The following is a 19,282-nucleotide window of genomic DNA, read 5'->3' as shown; positions in this document are numbered from 1 at the left end:
CCAATTCTCTTATAAATTTCTTAAATTTATCTAGGTAATTAAGTTTTCAATCTAAAATTCAGATTCTGAATGACTAAAGAAATATATAGTCTCAGTTATCAACTTTAAGCTACAGAGAGTCCTGTGGCTCCTTTAAGACTAACAGATGTATTGGAGCATAAGCTTTTGTGGGTGAATGCCCACTTCGTCAGATGCATTCACCCACGAAAGCTTATGCTCCAATACATCCGTTAGTCTTAAAGGTGCCACAGGACTCTGTGCTTTTTACAGATCCAGACTAACACACCTACCCCTCTGATACTTAACTTTAAGCTAATTTTACAAATATTAATAGGTACAATGCCATAGGTTTACATATTTTACTATGTAAACTATTTTTATTTTAAAATAAGATAAGATCACCACTACAAGAAGCTTATGTGAAAAAATTAGGTCTAATACATAATCATACCCAAGTTTCTTTACGAGTTTCAGACACATTTTCCACAAAAATAACATGAGTAGCTGTTAGATACAGAGTCCCCAGTGCAGCTTTCCTGGAAGATATACGATCAATTAAGCGGACATTTTCCACCTAAACAAAGAGATGACATATAAAGAAAGACAGTTAAATTAAGACATGAAAGTCTGATTTTACTGTAGAGCAATCTCATTACCTATATTTGTACCCATGACAACAAAGTGAATCAAATAGTTTTATATGCTAAAACATACCACATTTTACCATGTAAACAAAGAACACTAACTGAATTATAGAGGTTGTTCCATTTATAGAATTCATTTTAATTGTTTATAAGACTGAAAATATTTTGAAGAAAATAAATGACTGAATGAGTGAAATATACAAATATTACATTATACCTTGTACTCTGGTCCTGCCTACCGATTTCATTCAAGGAAATGATCTTTTTATACCATTGTATTTATTTTCTTTAAAAATAAAGCAAAAAGTACATCTGGACTCATATTCTGTTATCAATGCATGCAGCTCCCATTGACCTCAGTGGAAGCCATATGTGCATTCCACTTCCTGTTTTCAGTAATACACATGCAACCCTGTTCAATTGACAGGATGAGTGACTTTAATCTGGAATTTGGGGCAGCTGAAATTAGGGATGTGAATTTGACCCTAAGAATCTTGTTTTGCTTTGCTATGGGGTGGCAGCAGAGAATACAGTTTGTTCCCCACCAAAATCCCACCAGGTAACCATAGCACTATTGTTCTTAGACTAGTACAGAATGACTACCAGGGGAATAATATTGAAAACAAGCAAACTCAACATTAGCATAGCCAAACTACAATGTAAATTATGAGGGAAGCTAGCCTCAGCATGGAAAAACTAGTTTAAACACAGAAAAGCACAGTTTAAACCAGTTTGTAACCAGAAAGTGTTAAGATAAATACACTCCACAATTCAAAAGTATGACAAGATGTTCCCCAACATCTCCAAAACCAAGTTCATTTGATGCTGTACAAAATGACTGTTTATACATTGGGGTGGGGGGGGACAGGAATTTTGGTATTAATAAAATAAACCCCACGATTATGAATGAGCTGCTAAAGAACATATTATGTGTGCATGACATTATCAGTGACCTTCAGCAGACAGCGCTCTTAGGCACTGTGAGAATTTTAAGGAACGTCAAAGGAGATTGAGTCCATTTGACCACCTAAAATGTAGAAATTCTGTGGATTTAACAAAACTCCTGACTACTAAAACCTATAGAATCGGTTCATGATCAGGATTCTCAGATATACCTGTTACTTTGGGGTATGCTCATTTATTAGGGTTACTCTTCTGAGGTGTCTGTAATTCTCTCAATGTACTGCTCATGTCACTAGTGTTCTCATGGAGCTCTACTTCTGCTGCAAGTTCCCTCCTAATGGGGCTATCCTGCAAGACCTAGGTTCCCCAGGGCTGGGTTCTTCCAGACCCAGAATCAGAGGAACACACATATTAACAGAGTGTGTCTGAGAGGACCGGGTTAATCAGTACTCCCATGCTGACCCCTTATATGCCACTGGACTCAGCAGACTGGGTCAAGCAGCACCTCCAAGCTGTCACCCTCATGTGTCCCTGATTCAGCACATCCCTATCCCCACTTTCACATTACAATTGTTCTGGTAGTAACCCACTTGATGAGTAAACCCCATGGGATTTTTGGGCACTGCAGGGATCTTTTAGCTTAGGCACAGGCACCAACTTTCCTTGACACCGGTGGGTGCTTGTGTCAAGAAAAGCTGTTTCGCGGTGCAAGCGTTGGGAGGGAGGAGAAGCAGGACGCGGGGGCGTGCTCAGGGGAGGAGGCGGAGGTGGGGGGGGTGAGTCAGGGAGCTGCCGGTGGGTGCTCCAGCCTCGGAGCACCCACGGAGTCAGCGCCTATGAGCTTAGGTACGAGGAGCGTTGCTGCAGAGCGAATGAGGAAACCAAAAAACACCCACAAGGGGGAAGGAGAGAGAGAAGCAACCAGCTTAACCATGAAAGTTATTTATTGCTAGGTAATAACCATAGGGGGCCAAACAAACAAGAAATTATAATATTAGTCAGGAGAAGATGAAGTCCCAATGGAACTGATGCAGATTTTGGATCCAGGCATCAGAACACTTGAGCATGGGTAGGGGATTTTTGTAGAGAAACAACAATGGTTCAAGGAAGAACACTAGATTTGTTTATGTGTAAACTGATGGCTCAAGGGAGTATTCCAAAGTTGTTTTGTTCAAGCTAGACAATGGGAACTGATCATTCCTGGCTATGGGTGGTGTTCCTCCCCTGTGGCGATCGGGGAGGTCCTGGACAATTGGAAAAAGGCAAATATAAGTGCCCATCTTTAAAAAAGGAAAGAAGGAAAACCCGGGGAACTACAGACCGGTCAGCCTCACCTCAGTCCCTGCAAAAATCATGGAGCCGGTCCTCAAGTAATCCATTTTGAAGCACATGGAGGAGAAGAAGGTGATCAGGAACAGTCAACATGGATTCACCAAGGGCAAGTCATCCCTGACCAACCTGATTGCCTTCTATGATGAGATAACTGGCTCTGTGGATATGGGGAAAGCAGTGGATGTGATATATCTTGACTTTAGCAAAGCCTCTGATATGGTCCCCCACAGTATTCTTGCCAGCAAATTAAAGAAGTATGGATTGGATGAATGGACTATAAGGTGGATAGAAAGCTGGCAAGATTGTTGGGCTCACATAGTGATCAATGGCTCGATGTCTAGTTGGCAGCCGGTATCAAGAGGAATGCCCCAGGGACTGGTCCTGGGGCCAGTTTTGTTCAACATCTTTATTAATGATATGGATGATGGGATGGATTGCACCCTCAGCAAGTTCACAGATGACACTAAACTGGGAAGAGGTAGATATGTTGGAGGGTAGGGATAGGGTCCAGAGTGACCTAGACAAATTGGAGGATTGGGCCAAAAGAAATCTGATGAAGTTCAACAAGGACAAGTGCAGAGTCCTGCACTTAGGATGGAAGAATCCCATGCACTGCTACAGTCTGGGGACCGACTGGCTAGCAGTTCTGAAGAAAAGGACCTGGGGATTACAGTGGATGAGAAGCTGGATAGGACTCAGCAGTATGCCCTTGTTGCCAAGAAGGCTTACAGCATATTGGGCTGCATTAGTATGAGCATTGCCAGCAGATCGAGGGAAGTGATTATTCCCCTCTATTTGGCACTGGTGAGGCCACATCTGGAGTATTGCATCCAGTTTTGGGGCCCCCTACAGAAAGGATGTGGACAAATTGGAGAGAGTTCAGCAGAGAGCAACAAAAATGATCAGGGGGCTGGGGCACATGACTTACAAGGAGAGGCTGAGGGAACTGGGCTTGTTTAGTCTGCAGAAGAGTGAGGAGGGATTTGATAGCAGCCTTCAACTACTGGAAGAAGGGTTCCATAAAGGATGGAACTAGGCTGTTCTCAGTGGTGGTAGATGACAGAACAAGGAGCAATGGTCTCAAGTTGCAATGGGGGAGGTCTAGGTTGGATATTAGGAAAAACTATTTCACTAGGAGGAAGCACTGGAATGGGTTACCTAGGGAGGTGGTGGAATCCAGGGGTTAAAGTAAGTTGATATGAGCCAGTACGGCGTACCGCTAAAAAGAGGCTGCCACTACCAGCCCATACCCAGCTGACTTTAAAATGCTGCTGCGGCAGCACTTTAAGGACCCTGCTTAAAGCGCTGCCACAGCAACGCTTTAATGTCACTGCCACTTTTGCGCCCCCTGTCGGTGGCCCTGCCCCTTCCACCTGAGGCCCCACACCTTCTGGGGGCCAAAGCTGGCCCCCGTACCGGTAAGTCTTCGGCTTTACTTTCACCCTAGTTGAATCTCCATCCTTAGAGGTTTTTAAGGCCTGGCTTGACAAAGCCCTGGCTGGGATGATTTAGTTGGTGTTGGCCTGCTCTGAGCAGGGGGTTGAACTAGATGACCTCCTGAGGTCTCTTCCAACCCTAATCTTCCATGATTCCTTGAAGGAAGCTCACAATGCAATTAGAGAGCTTCGCTATTTTGGATACCAATAAAGGATTTGTTACTAGAATTGGTCTGATAACTGAGTTGGGTGCGTGCAGGAGTAGGTTCATTAACATCTGGAGCAGAGACTCTCCATCATGCAGTGCTTTTCTGGTCCCAGAGTTTGTGAGGTTCTTGCCTTGGAATCTCTGTTCTCCATTCTGTATGCTAATGGAGATACCTCCTTGTCCCATCTTCGATGCAAGTGAGGCTAGGGGAGTTTCCTTAATCCTGTCACCCTTATCCCAGGGGTTTAGGTGTCTCCCCCATAGCCTTTTCATTGCTTTTGTAATCTTTCTTCTGACTGGTTTTGGTTCAAGCAGACGCAGGGGCGGGGGAAGAGGTCTTTCATGAGTCAGACAGACTGGGTACTGTGCCCTGGTTCCCCAAGAACACAGAGCTGCTAGGTAACAGAATTTATTGATGACTCATGAAAATAATTTTAGATAGTAGCTTTCCCCTTTGTATAATTAAAGATTTATGTTGTGAAAGGTATTTAATTAAAACAAAAACAAAGGAACCATTTCCATAGTGTAATATTGAGGGATAATAATAATAAATATACCTTACATGCTGAAGGAGCTTGTTGCTTGAGCTCTGTTCTGGAGCTATTACTTTGTATTAATCATCCTACAAAGCATACCTTTCCTAGTATAGTCATGCACAACTCTGTACAGTCTCAGTAACAGAAATACTTCTTTCCTTCAGCAGTGTCTAATCCTGTTTACATGCTTGCTTTGATTCTTCACTCACTTTCCAGTCCTTGCATGCCAGCACTGACATGGGCAAGATTTAGGGCCAAAATCACACCAGTCATCCCATTGAAATCAATGGGACTATTTGTGTGTCTTAGGATATGTCTACATGGCAAAAAAAAACAAAAACAAAAAACAAATGCAGCCCAGGAAGGAAGGTGAGTTTCAGGGCCTGAGCCCAGACATCTACATGGCTATTTTTGGCATTGTGGCATGAGCCTGAATCTTTAAACCCAGGCTCTGAGACTCACTGTGGTGGGTATTTTCCATGTAGACATACCCTTAGATTAGCTGGATTTGACCTTATTTGTTTTCTTGCATACCCCCATGTAAACACTATGGACCTACAGATGCAAACTTCAGGTGAATTGCTAGGAATTAAGTCAAAACAGAATAATGTCATCACCTGAGAATCACGTGCACGTAATATACGGAGTGAATGTATTGTTCCACTTTATAAAATACGAAAGAGAAATCAGTGATTTTACACAGAAGCCCTCAAAACCACCCTTTGCCAGTTTGGTAGAAAAATTCTTAAATCATAAAACCAAGTATGCTCCCACAAGGCCAGTTACAATCTGTTTTAAACAAAAATAAAACTGCTAGAAAGCCTGGATGAAGTCTTTTCCCAGGATCATCTACTTCAAAGGTCACATACTGGGGAAAGGAGGAATGGAAGAAACACGGCACAACCCCAGTAAACATTTAGTATCAAGTAAAAGAGGAGATCCCATGAAAAAAACTAAATGTCATACAAAACAGTGATTGAGATATAAAGTATTTTTAAGCTGCCATTCTAAAAAGAGCCATGTGATGGGGTGAGTGTACCCCATCCAGTGCAGGGTGAATGCACCCCATGAATAAGTTCAATGGACTGCCCTTGGCCTCTGAAGCTCTATTCCCTAGCCCTAGGCTGGCGGCTGTATAGATTTTATCTGAAAGATCCACCTGCACTTCTATCTACATCATCATTTCTCAAACTTTATGCAAGAGAAGTGGATTTCACCCTGTAAGACCTAGCAGCCAGAGTCAATAGAGTCACCCTGGCTCTCAGGGTTGTAAGGTCTCACGGCCAGAGTCGATAGGGTTGCCCCTTCTCTCAGAGCTGAGTGGCCCAGCAGCCAGTTGGGGAAGTGGGCCACCACCACCTAGGGATGGGGGACAGCCAGGGTACGGGGACCTGGGCCCTCACTGCTCCACCAGGTCCCAGCCCAGAGCCCTATCAGTAGCAAGGATCTCTGCCACTGAGTTAGCAGGGATCCAGACTGAAACATGCTGATTGCCACCTCCCCCAGGGCTACTTCCTATCTTGTCCCTAGGGTTACCATACGTCCGGGCTTCCCTGGACATGTCCGGCTTTTGGGTCTTTAAATAGCCGTCCGGGGGGAATTTGTAAAAAGCTAGAAATGTCTGGGATTTCCCCCCGGACGGCTATTTAAAGACCCGAAAGCGGCTGACAGGGCAGCCACGCTGGTGGAAAGCGGTACTGGGCGCAACATGGAGCGGCCACAAGAGGTGGGTGCGGGCAGCCCGGCTCCCCCTGCCTGGGGCTCCCCTCGCCCACCGCGGGGCGCAGGCTCCTCTGCAGCACTGCCTGCCGCGGGGCTGGGGCTCTCCCAGGGCTCTGCCCTGCACGGGCCCAGCACTCCCAGGGCTGCTCCTGCCTCCCTGGGCTGGCCCCAGATCCCCTCCCCTGGGGGTTTGGGGTCCTGCTGCGGCTTGCGCCCCTCTGTCTCCTCCACGGGGCAGGCAGCCCCAGCTGGTTGAGGCCGTGCCACCCCTTCCCCAGCTTCCCCCCTCCAGCAGCCCCCACACCACCCTGCCGGGCCTGTTCATCCCTCGGCGTCACCAGGTCCTGCCCTGCCTCAAGCAACCCTACCATGGGGCAGCCCAGCCCTGGGGGAGCCGCAGCAAAGCCCCGCCCAGAGCTGGTGCAGGAGACGAGCGGGGCTCTCAGCCCAGGCTCCGGCATCAGCCTGCAGTGGGGAGTGGACCCGGCATCAGCCTGCAGCGGAGAGCGGAGCCACCCCCCGCCGGCTCAGCTCAGCCCGGCCCCGCTCTTAAAGGGACATGGACCCGGGCTCAGCCCGGGAAACATGGGGGTGTCACCTCACCCACCACCTGTAGGGCCCGGCGAGGGGGGTGCTCGGCACCATAGATCCCCCCGCAACCCCTATAGTCAGCTTCTCTGTAGGCAAAGCTTGGGCTATAGAAAGCCTATGGGAGGAGAGCCTGTGATCCAGGGCTTCAGGAGCTGCAGCTGAGGCAGTGAGGAACAGCCCGGAGCCACCAGGGCCAGAGCCTCTTGGCCAGCCGCCGGAGGGAGCCGCTCAGCCGGGGATCTGGACTGGGCCACGCCTCCTCGTGCCCCCCCCCGCCACCACCGCTCCCGCCCCAGCTTACCTGCTGCCTGCCTGTCTGTTTCAGGCTTCCCGCGAACATTTGATTCGCGGGAAGTAGGGGAGGGGGAGGAGCAGGGGGGCAGAGTGTTCAGGGGAAGGGGTGGAGACTTTGGGGAAGGGGCGGAGTTGGGGCAGGGCCAGGGCCCCTTGGAGTGTCCTCTTTTTCCAGGACTGCAATATGGTAACCCTACTTGTCCCTTGTAGTTGAGCAGCGGGCATCTCTGGGGTTTCCAGTCCAGATGGCTACCAGCAACCCCAGGTTCTTGTAGACCTCTGCCGCTGTCTGGGTCTCCGCCTAGGCTTCAACATCCTTGGCTCCTGCTGTCAGAGTCTCTGGTACTTCCCAGGCTGGAGCCTACAGTGAGCATCCTTCTTCCTCAGCTGTCAGCCCTGACTGAGCTGATCTGCTCCCTTTTATACTATAGCTACACTTGGAGCATGCCCAGTAGGATCCAGGGGTGTGTGGCTTCCTCAGCCCACAATGCTGAGTTAACCCTTATCTGTCCAGTGAGGGATGAGTGCACCCCATTACAAGCCAACAAATAAACCAAACAGAAAAAAATTAGGTTTGTCCAAACAAAAGCAGGTACCTAAGGTACAGTCTGGCAAATGGAAAATGTACTCTAAGACATGACAATGCTAAAGACCTATATATGTATATTAAATATATACCCACACAAAAAATAAGATATAAACTAATGGGAAGAGTTGCAGATAGGCCACTGTGGTAAGATATGCCTCATTAAAATGAACATACTGTCCAAAATATTATAAACTCTCAGTATTCTACATAGGAACACACCCAAATCAGGCTTTTCAGAGTGAATGGGTGTGGATCGGAACAAACTGGAATTATTTCTTGTCAAGCTACTCAAACAAAAAAAAGAGGGAATATTTGAGAGAGGTGGGGGACTAGTGTCTTTAATCAGTGTTTACTCACTACTTACTATCAGTGATTTCAATGAAAGTTAATTGAGTGAAGAAAGTTACAGTTAAGGAGTACCTCAGGATTTGGCTCAATAAAAATTGCCATGATTCACTGATTAGTCTTGGTGAGTTCTTAGATGACCTATGTCAAGCTCTGGTTACACTGACAGAAAGCTAAACCACTTCTGAAAACAGATTTACTAATAAACTAGCCCTCTGGGAACTATTTTTGTTTATCTAGCACTATTTCCAGAGGCAATTTGAACTGTGCTAAATCAGGGTCATGCTGAACTCTAAACTCTATCACAGGACTCAAACACAGTGCTGGAACAACACTATTGTAATTCTGTTATGCGGATGCAAACTACACTACCCAGTTTTAAACCCACACAGTTTGAAACTGGTAGCATAGTTAGAGCTTTATGATTACCACCTCTTAAAGGAAATATTGCACATTTGCATTGTTTGGACTTGTTCCTATAATCCCCTTTCCAATCCATATGATTATTTGGAATTCAGAACTGCATATAAGCACATTCTCTGACATGGCTCCCTTTATTATTCTCTATTAATTGTAGGATTGTGATGAGCGTAGGGCTGGAATAGCAGTTGTGGGGTGGTCAGGCATTTGTGCTGAAACTCTATTCCCTAGCCCCAGTCTGGTGGCTATGTGGATTTTATCCAAAAGATTCTCCTGCCTATGTCACCATTTTTCAAACTTTATGCAAGAGAAGTGGATTTCACCCTTAGACAGAAAGATGCAGCAGCAAGTTTTGATTTCATTAAGTTGCTCAAAGGAGTCAGAACACATGGTCTCTTCCTTTCCACACTTCTCATCCTGAGGAGAAAGCCAAGCCAAATAGTATCTTGTAAATGGTCTAGAGGAGAAGAGAGTATGGTAGTGTACCCAATAGGGGAGCATACAGTATCTCAGTGTTATATAAGATGGAAAATTGAGGTTTCCTATATAAAAATCTGCAACATGTTGGAAATTAATAATTTAGGGCAAAATAAAAAATAAATGTAATATCAAATTCACTACTGAAGGGAAACTAATAATTACTTGATTTATTTTTCTATTTAATTTACCTAAAACCATTCAGTTTTTTCATGTGAAGATCATGCCACATACTTTATATTCTGCTCCACTGGAATGCCACAGAATCTGGGAGTTTTGGTCAAGCTGTCTACGGAACTTGCAGGGGCCTTGCCCAACATAAGCCACACATGAGGGAGCTAGATCTGAAATGGCCAGTAATGGACAAAAGATAGCTAAGCCAACCTGTGAAATATAGTGAAGAGCTAGGTGTGCTCACAAGGAAAAGAGGAGAGAGAGGGAAAGAGCACAGAATCTGTCTCCAGAGTCGTGCCAGCCTCTGCACCTAAATACAACTTCAGTCACTTATCAAACTGTGTTCCCCATAAATTTATTTTTGTTTGAGGACCCTGGATTTTGTAGGCTTAAAGGAGAATGTGGAACTTGAACAAAAGACACTCAAGGGACTTATTTTGACTATTACAACCCCTTACATGGGTATAAATAAAGTTTACCAGAAATACTATTTGCAATACAACACAGATGAGAGAAAAGAAGGCAAAAATAGAAGTTAATGGGAAAGCAAATTAAGAACAGATGTTGGCACTTTTTACTCAGAGAATAAACATGACAAATGACCTCTGGACAAGGTTGCTGGGAGGTCATTCAAGAAAAAGATGTCATATTAGGAAAAGCGTGGGCCAAATCCTTATTCAGGAACTACTCCCATTAACTTCAATGGGACTTTTATCTAAGTAAGTTAGGACTCCAAAGACGTGACCCTACAAGATTTTTTTTTTAAAGTTAGCATGCCACATTCTCCTTTAAGCCCCTAAAAATATTAGCGTACCCTAATATGTTTTCATATTTGATACAGATATTTTTGGATAAGTACTGACAGCAGGATTTGTATTTAAATGCTTCTTTAGTCTGGTGCCTAACTAAATATTATAGATGGCAGAATGAAAGCACTTCCAACCATGAGACAACTTGTTTTAATATGAATAGGGCAGGGGTTTGTTACCGTGTCACCATAATATCGGACCACTGGGATTAGTTCTATTTTTCATGTCCTTTATAACATCATACAGAAAAGCATTTTCAGCTAAAACAACATGAGCTAGATTTTTATTTCAAGTATAGCGCTGTGCAAGCTGCGCCGAAGGTTTGAGAAGCATTGTGCCTCAGAGAGATACCTCTCAGTCACCATTGCTTCCCTGCTTTCCCCTTGCCCCTCGGCGCAGTAAATGTTTACATGGCAGTGACAATTGTCTACCTGTTTCAGTGCCATAGGCTAACAGTCTCACCTTAGAAGTGTCAAATACAATGAAAGTTAAAATTACAGCAGGCAAAGCCACCCCAATGGACCCCACTCTCTCACAAACCAAGTTGTGCGAGTTTTTCCAGTTTGTTAACTAAACCTTAACTACAGGGGCCTACAATCACCGAATCCACAGCAGCAGCTGCGGTCCGTTGCCATGAGAGCAACAGGTATCAAAATTAAGTATCACAGCTAACTGCCAAACTGAAAAAAAATATTCCTACAACAGACCACCAAAGACCCCTTTAAAGCTCTCTTCGTTTTTTTAACACCATTAAAGAAAGTAAGACAAGCCTCAAAGCCATGACTGAGTTAATAAAATCTGAAGAGGTTACATGTCAGGTATTGAGATTTCTGGTAGCTAATGGCAACCAGAAAATGTCCTGGCTAAGGCCAAAACTTGAGGATCTGACTTAGTTTTTACTAAGGTAAAATTCCATTGTCTTCAGTGGAGTTTGCCTAAATATGGTCTAAATAAAAATTGAGTTAAGGCCCACAGCATTTGTCCTTAATTGTAAAAAAATAGAGCTTATTACTGTGCCTCATCAGGAGTTAGTAAAAGAAAATGAGAATATGGGAGGATCTCAGTCACCAGGCCTAGTGGAAGTTCTGAAGCCATGGCTGAGAGACTGAATTCTGAAAGCTCCTCTACAAAGGACATGTCTATCTGTCTCGGTTCTTCTGTGCCCCCCTCCCCATCACCATAGCATCAGAGCAACTCGCATGAGTAAAAATGACAACAGCGATATCTCAATCCCCCTTCCCCATGAGGATTTTATCATAAGAAAGCCTTGATGAAGTTGTGGTTTTTGCAAGTCGGGGTCTGACTCAGGAAGGGGAGCAGCAGAAAGCCATAAAAAAAAGCAAAGATTAATGATGATCCAGACTATTTTGAACACATGCTGCTTAAGTGTCAATGGAGGAAGAAATATGGAAACCTGGAGCCACTGGGGCTGAACAGCCAGTTGGGGGCCACACACTGCTTCCCTTACTCACCCAAATGGGATCACTGGCTTCAACAGGATTACATGTGAGAGTATGGCAAGCAGGAATTGTCTTTTAGGATCCAGCCCTGCTTCATGTGAAATCAATGGCAAAGCTCCCATTAACTTCAATATTGCCAGCACGCAGCTCCAGTAATGAAAGTTACAGGAAAGAGTTTGTACAGCCAAGAGGCTGAGACTAGCAGTAAAAATGGAGCACAGCTGGCACAATTTGACTCCACGAGGAATATCTGAGTTTTGACTCCAACCATCTATATACTTATGTAGGCATGCATAACCATCCCTTACTGTCAATCTCCAAGGGCAGCCACACTTCTTTGCTGTCACACACCTGGAACAGCAGTGTACACAAGGGGGAAGTTAGCTGTCTCTAGGGCTCAAACCCACAGGCAGCATAAGCAGCAAACAGTTTAGGGGCTCAGGCCCTTAGGCAGGGCAGGGGTGGAGCACCCAGCAAACAGTCTAGGGCAGTGCTTTCCAAAGCCAGTCCACCGCTTGTTCAGGGAAAGCCCCTGGCGGTCCGGGCTGGTTTGTTTACCTGCTGCGTCCGCAGGTTCAGCCGATCACAGCTCCCACTGGCCGCAGTTTGCCGCTCCAGGCCAATGGGGACTGCGGGAAGCAGCGCGAGCTGAGGGATGTGCTGGCCACGGCTTCCCGCTGCCCTCATTGGCCTGGAGCGGCGAACCACGACCAGAGGGAGCCACGATCGGCCAAACCTGCAGATGCAGCAGGTAAACAAATCGGACTGGACCACCAGGGGCTTCCCCTGAACAAGCGGCGGATCGGCTTTGAGAAGTACTGGTCTAGGGCACTCACCCAAAGGGTGCCCATGGAGCCCAGGCTTCCTGACCTAAGGAGAGGGAGTACTGCCACTCCAGGGGTGGGAACACAGGCCCACCCACTCCACAACATCCCAGCCCAGAGTCCTAACAGTGGCAGAGTGGTCTGCCACTGGGTCAGCAGGGAATCCACCTGCAACATGCTGACCATGTCTCCAGCAGCACCACAGCCAGACAGTAGTCTGGTTCCCCTGGGCTGCTTCCTACACTCCCCCTCGGATGTACCTTCATCCAAGGGTCATCCTCCATCTCTCCAGGGTACACTGCAAGCAGCAGTCCCAGCAACTCCTCAGTATCAGGCATGTCAAGGCCCTCTTTGGGACAGCAGAATTCTTCTGTGGGCTCCTGCATCAGCAGTGGGGAGAACACATCCATCTCCTTTGGCAACTACTTCCCACCTGAGCTACAGGACCCACCTTTTATACTTCCTGTTCCTGGCCCGCCCCCCCCTGCTTACGACATGGAGAGTGTGGCCTTCCTGGTTCTGCTCACTGGCTGTCCCTCATTGTCAATCTCCAAAGGTAAACACGCCTCTTTGCTACACTTTGCATCAATCTTGAAAACAAAAAAGCCTATGAAATCTAGAACAGTGACAACCAATGGTTTTGTAGCACAAAGTGCTAATGCCAAGACAGTATAATATAGTGTCCATCAAACACAATATACATTGTTTCACTTCTACCCAGGTTTGGAATAAGAACACAGGAAAACTGATTTGTGAACTGATGTTGCCATTCAATGTGCTTTTCTACCAAACATTTCACAAGTCATGAAGCCTGACCCATGTTACCATGTTCTTCCTTACATGTTCTTAACTGAAAAGACTGCTCCTAACTTCTTGAAAGCTAGGTGCAGTAGAATAATAGATGGTCTGAAATAGAAGTAGTTTGAAGGGTGTAAACATCAAAGGAAAGAGAGGAGTTGCTAGCATGGTCAAGAGGATATAAGTAGATATAATAAAATAAAATTAAGACAAAGACATCTTAGGATGAATATCTGGAAAAGGGAAAGCTTCCTAAGGGTAAACTTAATTAGACTAAAGGGCCATCATCCAAGAAAAGTGGTAGAAATCTCTTCAATTGAAATAGCTAAAACTGGAAAAGAAAAAGCACTGAAAAATATACTGTAGGGAACAACTGGTACATTGGCAGGAGAATGAACTAGCAGAACTAATAGATCTTTTTCTTCTCTAATTTTTATTACTATGATCTGAAGGACAGATGGGATGTCATGTTCATCTTACCACATATAACTGAGAAGTGATCACATGGTGGATAGCACAACACTCACTTCCTGTGCCATTTTACAGTTTCACACCCAGAGCTCCCCAAACTATGAGGAACATAGGGAGGAACATTCGGGGGGCACGGCATGGCCCAGGCCAGCCCCAATGGGAGGTGGGGAGGGAGCATCACCCAGCCCGACTCCCAGCTCTGCTCCAGCCCTGCCCCCAGCCCTAGTTCCTGGCCCCACGCTCGGCCCCACTCGCAGCCTTGGCCCCTGGCCACGGCCCAGCCGCGGCTCCACACCCGACCCCAGCCCCACCCCCATCCTCGGCCCCTGGCCGCAATTCTGTTCCCAGACCCAGCCCTACTCCCAGACTCAGACCCACCTCCAGCTGCAGCCCCAGTCTCAGCTCCCTTACCCCTGTCCGCGTCCCCCACCCAACCCTGGGAGCTGTGGCCACACTCCTGGCCCCAGTTCTTGGGGTGGGGGCATGGACAAGGGTAAGGGGGGGAGTGACCCTGAAAAGTTTGGGGATCACTGACATAACCCAATGATACAATGTGAATATTTTAACAAGGGGTTCCCACAAAATTTCTCACCCTTAACCTGCGATAAACCTCATGTACTAGGAATGTGTGTTCCCATAGGAAAGCAGGGATGGGGGAGGGAGGAAGAGAAGGACTAGAGAATCTATTAATTTGGTGTCTCATTTAGACAAAAATCCTTTCATCTAGCTATGACCACGAAAAGAAGCAACCCCTCTTGCCAGTCAAACTTATTGCACTTACTCAAAATGTTTATATTTTGTTCCTGAAAAATATACAGAGAATTCTGACAGCATAGCACAGTGATCACCAGGAGTGGGAAGTGAAGACCTTGTATGAAACCAAGAAGTATCCTTTCCCAGGGGAAAATTAATTTTTAAATACCTACCATTTGGAGTAAGCTACTCCATTACACATGCAAAAATATGTGTGCATCAACAGTATATTGTAGAGCCTCAGATTTAAGAGATTTCTGTCAGGAATAGGTCAGCAGTGTCCAGAGAGAGGTTAACTCTAGCACAGTGGTTTTCAACCTGTGGTCCACAGACACCTGGGGGTCCACCGACTATGTCTCAGATTTATATTTAGATTTATATTGGGGTCAGTACCTCCATTTGAAATTTTGTAGGTGTCTGCAAATGAAAAAAGGTTGAAAACCACTGCTCTAGTGGACTCAGGGAAATCATCCTAATCCTCCCTTCAGTTTGTTAGCAGAATTTTAACAAGAGACTCCCCATAAATACCCTCCAGAATGTCAGTCACAAACAAACATGCAGTGTTCCAGTCTAGTTTATAAAGAGTCAAGCTGCTTAATGAGATCAGTTTCATATTTTAAATGGAATTTAAACTTTGGATGCAAAGGCATCAACACAGTCTGTAAATTGAAAGATGATGGCTACCCCATGCACTTTATACTGCTTAATTCAGCTGTCTCATGCCTCCCTGAGTAAGATTAACATTATTGAAAATATACAAGATTGGCATAGAAAATCTGGGGATAGTCTGCCAATTTCATGACAATAAGAAAAATACTTACATTATGGTGGATTTATTAAATCATTCATTGCAAGAATTGTAGCAATGTAATATGAATAGAGACACGATCTAGGAAAAATGATAGCTAGAAATATAAAAATATAAAAAGGTCTAAACTTTCTTTTCAACTAATACAATGAGTCAGTGACATGGATCTCACAAGGGAGCAAGTTCTTCCAAGCTAGGACATTGTGAGAAAAACATGATATTTAGACAGAGTGACCAAAAAAAAAAAAAAGTATTACACTAGAATCAAACCAGAGATGGTGAGCCGGGATGTTCATGAAAATCAAATCTCACATTTAGAAAAGCATCCAAAACTGCAGAGCCCTGCTGTTAGACACAAACTTTCAATTGTTGTATAAAAATAAAAGTCACCAATGAAAATAGGATAAAAAAATGTCTGAAGGATATAACACATTAAAGTCAATGGAAGTCTTCTACTGACTTAACTGGGGGTTGGATCAGCCTCATGAACTCCCATGCTTCAGGACATAAATTAAAAAGAAATGTCATATAGGCAGGTGATTCCAGAGACTGTGGGTATTGGATTAGATCAGAGGTGGGCAAACTATGGCCCACGGGCCACATCTGGTCCGTGTGACCCTCCTGCCTGGCTCCTGAGCTCCTGGCCCGGGAGGCTCGCCCCTGGCCCCTCCCCTGCTGTTCCCCCTCTCCTGCAGCCTCAGCTCACTGTGCCGCCAGCGCAATGCTCTGGACGGCAGGGCTATGAGCTCCTGGGGCAGCACAGCTGCAGACCCCAGCCTGACCCAGTGCTCTGTGCAGCACGGTGCGTGGCTGGCTCCAGCTGGGCGTGGCTGCAGTGCCGCCAGCCACTGGTGCTCCAAGCTGCACGGGGGGCAGTGGACGGGGGGGTTAGATAGAGGGCAGGGGAGTTCGGGGTGGTGGTCAGGGGGTGGGGGTGTGAGTGTGATAGGGGTCGGGGCAGTCAGAGGGCGGAGAACAGGGGTTGAATGGGGGCAGGGGGGCCGTCGGGAAGGAGGAGGGGGTTGGATGGGGCAGCAGGGGGCAGTCAGGAGCAGGGGTTTCAGGGGCGGTCAGGGAGAAAGGGTGGATGGATGGGGCAGAGGTCCTAGGGGGGCAGTCAGGAAGGAGAGGAGGAGTTGGATGGGGCGGCGCACGGCAGTCAGGGGTGGGAGTTCCGGGGGGGGGGTCAGAGGACGGGGAGCAGGGGGGTGAATGGGATAGGGGTCCCAGGGGGGCCGTCAAGGAAGAGGGGGATTTCGATGGGCCAGGAGTCTGGGATGGCCGTCAGGGAGCCAGAAGCGGGGGGGGGGGGGGGGAAAGGGGGGGCGGGCCACGCCCCTCTCCCCTAACCGTCCCACTATACAATTTCCAAAACATGATGCGGCCCTCAGGCCAAAAAGTTTTCCCGTCCCTGGACTAAATGCACTGCTGGTCTGATCTGGTATAACAATTCCTGTATAATACACTTGAATAATTGATTCACTTGACACAAGTATGAACCACAAATGATCAGATGAGCCACATGATTCTAGACAGACAGCAGTTTGGACATAGCCAGTAAATGCTGATCAGCAATGAAGTTATGGAACTTCCACAAGTTCCTGAGGAGGTTGTGAAGGCTAGGACTATAACAGGGTTTAAAAGAGAATTAGATAAATTCATGGAGGTTAAGTCCATTAATGGCTATTAGCCAGGATGGCTAAGGAATGGTGTCCCTAGCCTCTGTTTGTCAGAGGGTGGAGATGGATGGCAGGAGACAGATCACTTGATCGTTACCTGTTAGGTTCACTCCCTCTGGGGCACCTGCCATTGGCCACTGTCGGCAGACAGGATACTGAGCTGGATGGACCTTTGGTCTGACCCAGCATGGCCATTCTTATGTTATTATGTATAGAGTAATCAACTGCATTCACCAGATTTTTAGTTTTAATGACTGATAAACCAGCGTAGATTTTTAAAATATTAAATAAATTATATCAGCAGGTCTTAACAACTTAATCAAGTCTGCATGTGAAACAACAGGCCAGAATCAAAGATGTTACTCAAATTCTGTATTACAGTCACGGAAGTACTGTAATATGGAATGAGAAAAGGCTCAAAAGTGGAAAGATGAGTGGGCATGCCAAAAACAATTTTCTGTTTCTTTTATAATGGGAGATTAGCATACATCCATTTAGAGATGTGACTCAGACTAAAGGAGATGGGAAGACAGAGATCTAAAACAATAATGAAAACCAGAGAAGTAGATTAGTGTAATGAGAAGGTAAAGACATAAGGGGAAGAGGTGCTTATAAAGCATAGAGCCCAAATATCCACCAAAAAGGAAATCATGAGAGAAAAATAGTACTGCAAACTACCTGGGGAAAAAAAAGGTCAGAGAGGTAAAAATTAAACCAAAACTGGACACCAAAGTTCCAGTCCTTCCCAAGTGAAATCAAGCAAGTTTTGCCATTGACTCCAATAATGACAGGATTTGGTGCCAAATGAACAACATCATTTAGATACCAGTATTTCATGTACTAATATGTCAAATACTGTCAGCAGAGCCAAAAATATCAAGAGAAATGACAAGCCACTTGATTTAGACTTGTCAAGGTCTTTACAAACCACATAGCAGTTTCTGTTCAGTGATCCACCCTGAGCTCAGATGGAAAAAAGAGAGAGGTATGTTAGGAACTGATCCTGGACAACAATTTTCAGATAAAATTTTGAAATTCCCACAATTCTGAGACAAAAGAAAACAAGACATATGGCCTGGTTCTGATCTGATTTACACCAATTTTACACCAGTATAACTTCATTGGGCCTGTAATTTCACCCTTGTACTACAGTCGAGTTTGGCATAGGGAAGGGAGGAGGGCATTTGGGGCTTTATGACACCTCTGTTCCTCACCCATGTGGGAGCTGCTGGAGGTTGGTTTGGCCCTTGGGGCAAGCTGGAGCAGCCCTGAGGCCTGCCCTAACTTGTGCCCAATTCCAGCAACCATGTATTGCTAGGAGTTAATGGACACTCTGGCCATGTCTTCTCCAACTCCCTGAACATCTCTTATGCCTGGGGCTTCTGTGGGGGAGGATGGTGTAGCGCCTGAGAAGCTGTCTCTACAGCTCCAAAGAGCTCCCTCAATATTGGCGGAATTTCTCCAGCAGGCACTTACAGCCATATTATGACTCCGCTACACTGGCATAAAGGAACTGTGAGGCACAGATGAATGAGTCCCATGAACTTTAATGGAGTTAATCCTGATTTACACTGGCATAAGTGAGCTTGGAATCAGGCCCATAGGCAAGGGTTACCATATTTTGTGCCTCCCAAAGGAGGACACTCCACGGGCCCGCCCCTGCCCCCAGCCCCGCCCCCGCCCCAACTCCGCCCCCTCCCCAAAGTCTCCGCCCCCTCCCCTGCTTCCCGCGAACATTTGAGTCGCGGGAAGCCTGAAGCAGGTAAGGGGGAGTGTGGGGGGAGGAGGCGCGGCCCAGGCTGGCCCCAGCCCTGGGGTGCCGGCCCCGGGCCTGGCCCCCGGCCCACCACCCCCGGCCTGCCCAGCACTGCGGTCCCCGGCCCGGCCCCCAGGCCCCCGGCACCACACTGCCGGTCCCCAGCCCGGCCCCCGGCCCCGCCGGCCCGGCCCCCGAACCCCCGGCCCGGCCTGGCACTGCCGGAGCCCCCGAGCCCCCCGCCGGAGCCCCC

General features: G+C 46.6%; 1 protein-coding gene across 1 annotated transcript in view; it reads right to left on the bottom strand.

Annotated features, from left to right (window-relative positions):
• Positions 1-19,282, bottom strand: part of MTMR7 (myotubularin related protein 7) — a 96,415-nt gene that overhangs the window by 68,232 nt on the left and 8,901 nt on the right. Inside the window, exon 2 of the mRNA XM_034772523.1 lies at positions 452-574. Coding sequence (XP_034628414.1) covers positions 452-574 — 123 coding nt within the window. The remainder of the gene's footprint in view (positions 1-451; positions 575-19,282) is intronic.

Source organism: Trachemys scripta, chromosome 5 (assembly GCF_013100865.1).
Source record: "Trachemys scripta elegans isolate TJP31775 chromosome 5, CAS_Tse_1.0, whole genome shotgun sequence".
Lineage (NCBI taxonomy): Eukaryota > Metazoa > Chordata > Testudines > Emydidae > Trachemys > Trachemys scripta.
Note: the sequence above shows the minus strand (reverse complement) of the source record. Positions and strands in the feature narration are given on the sequence as shown.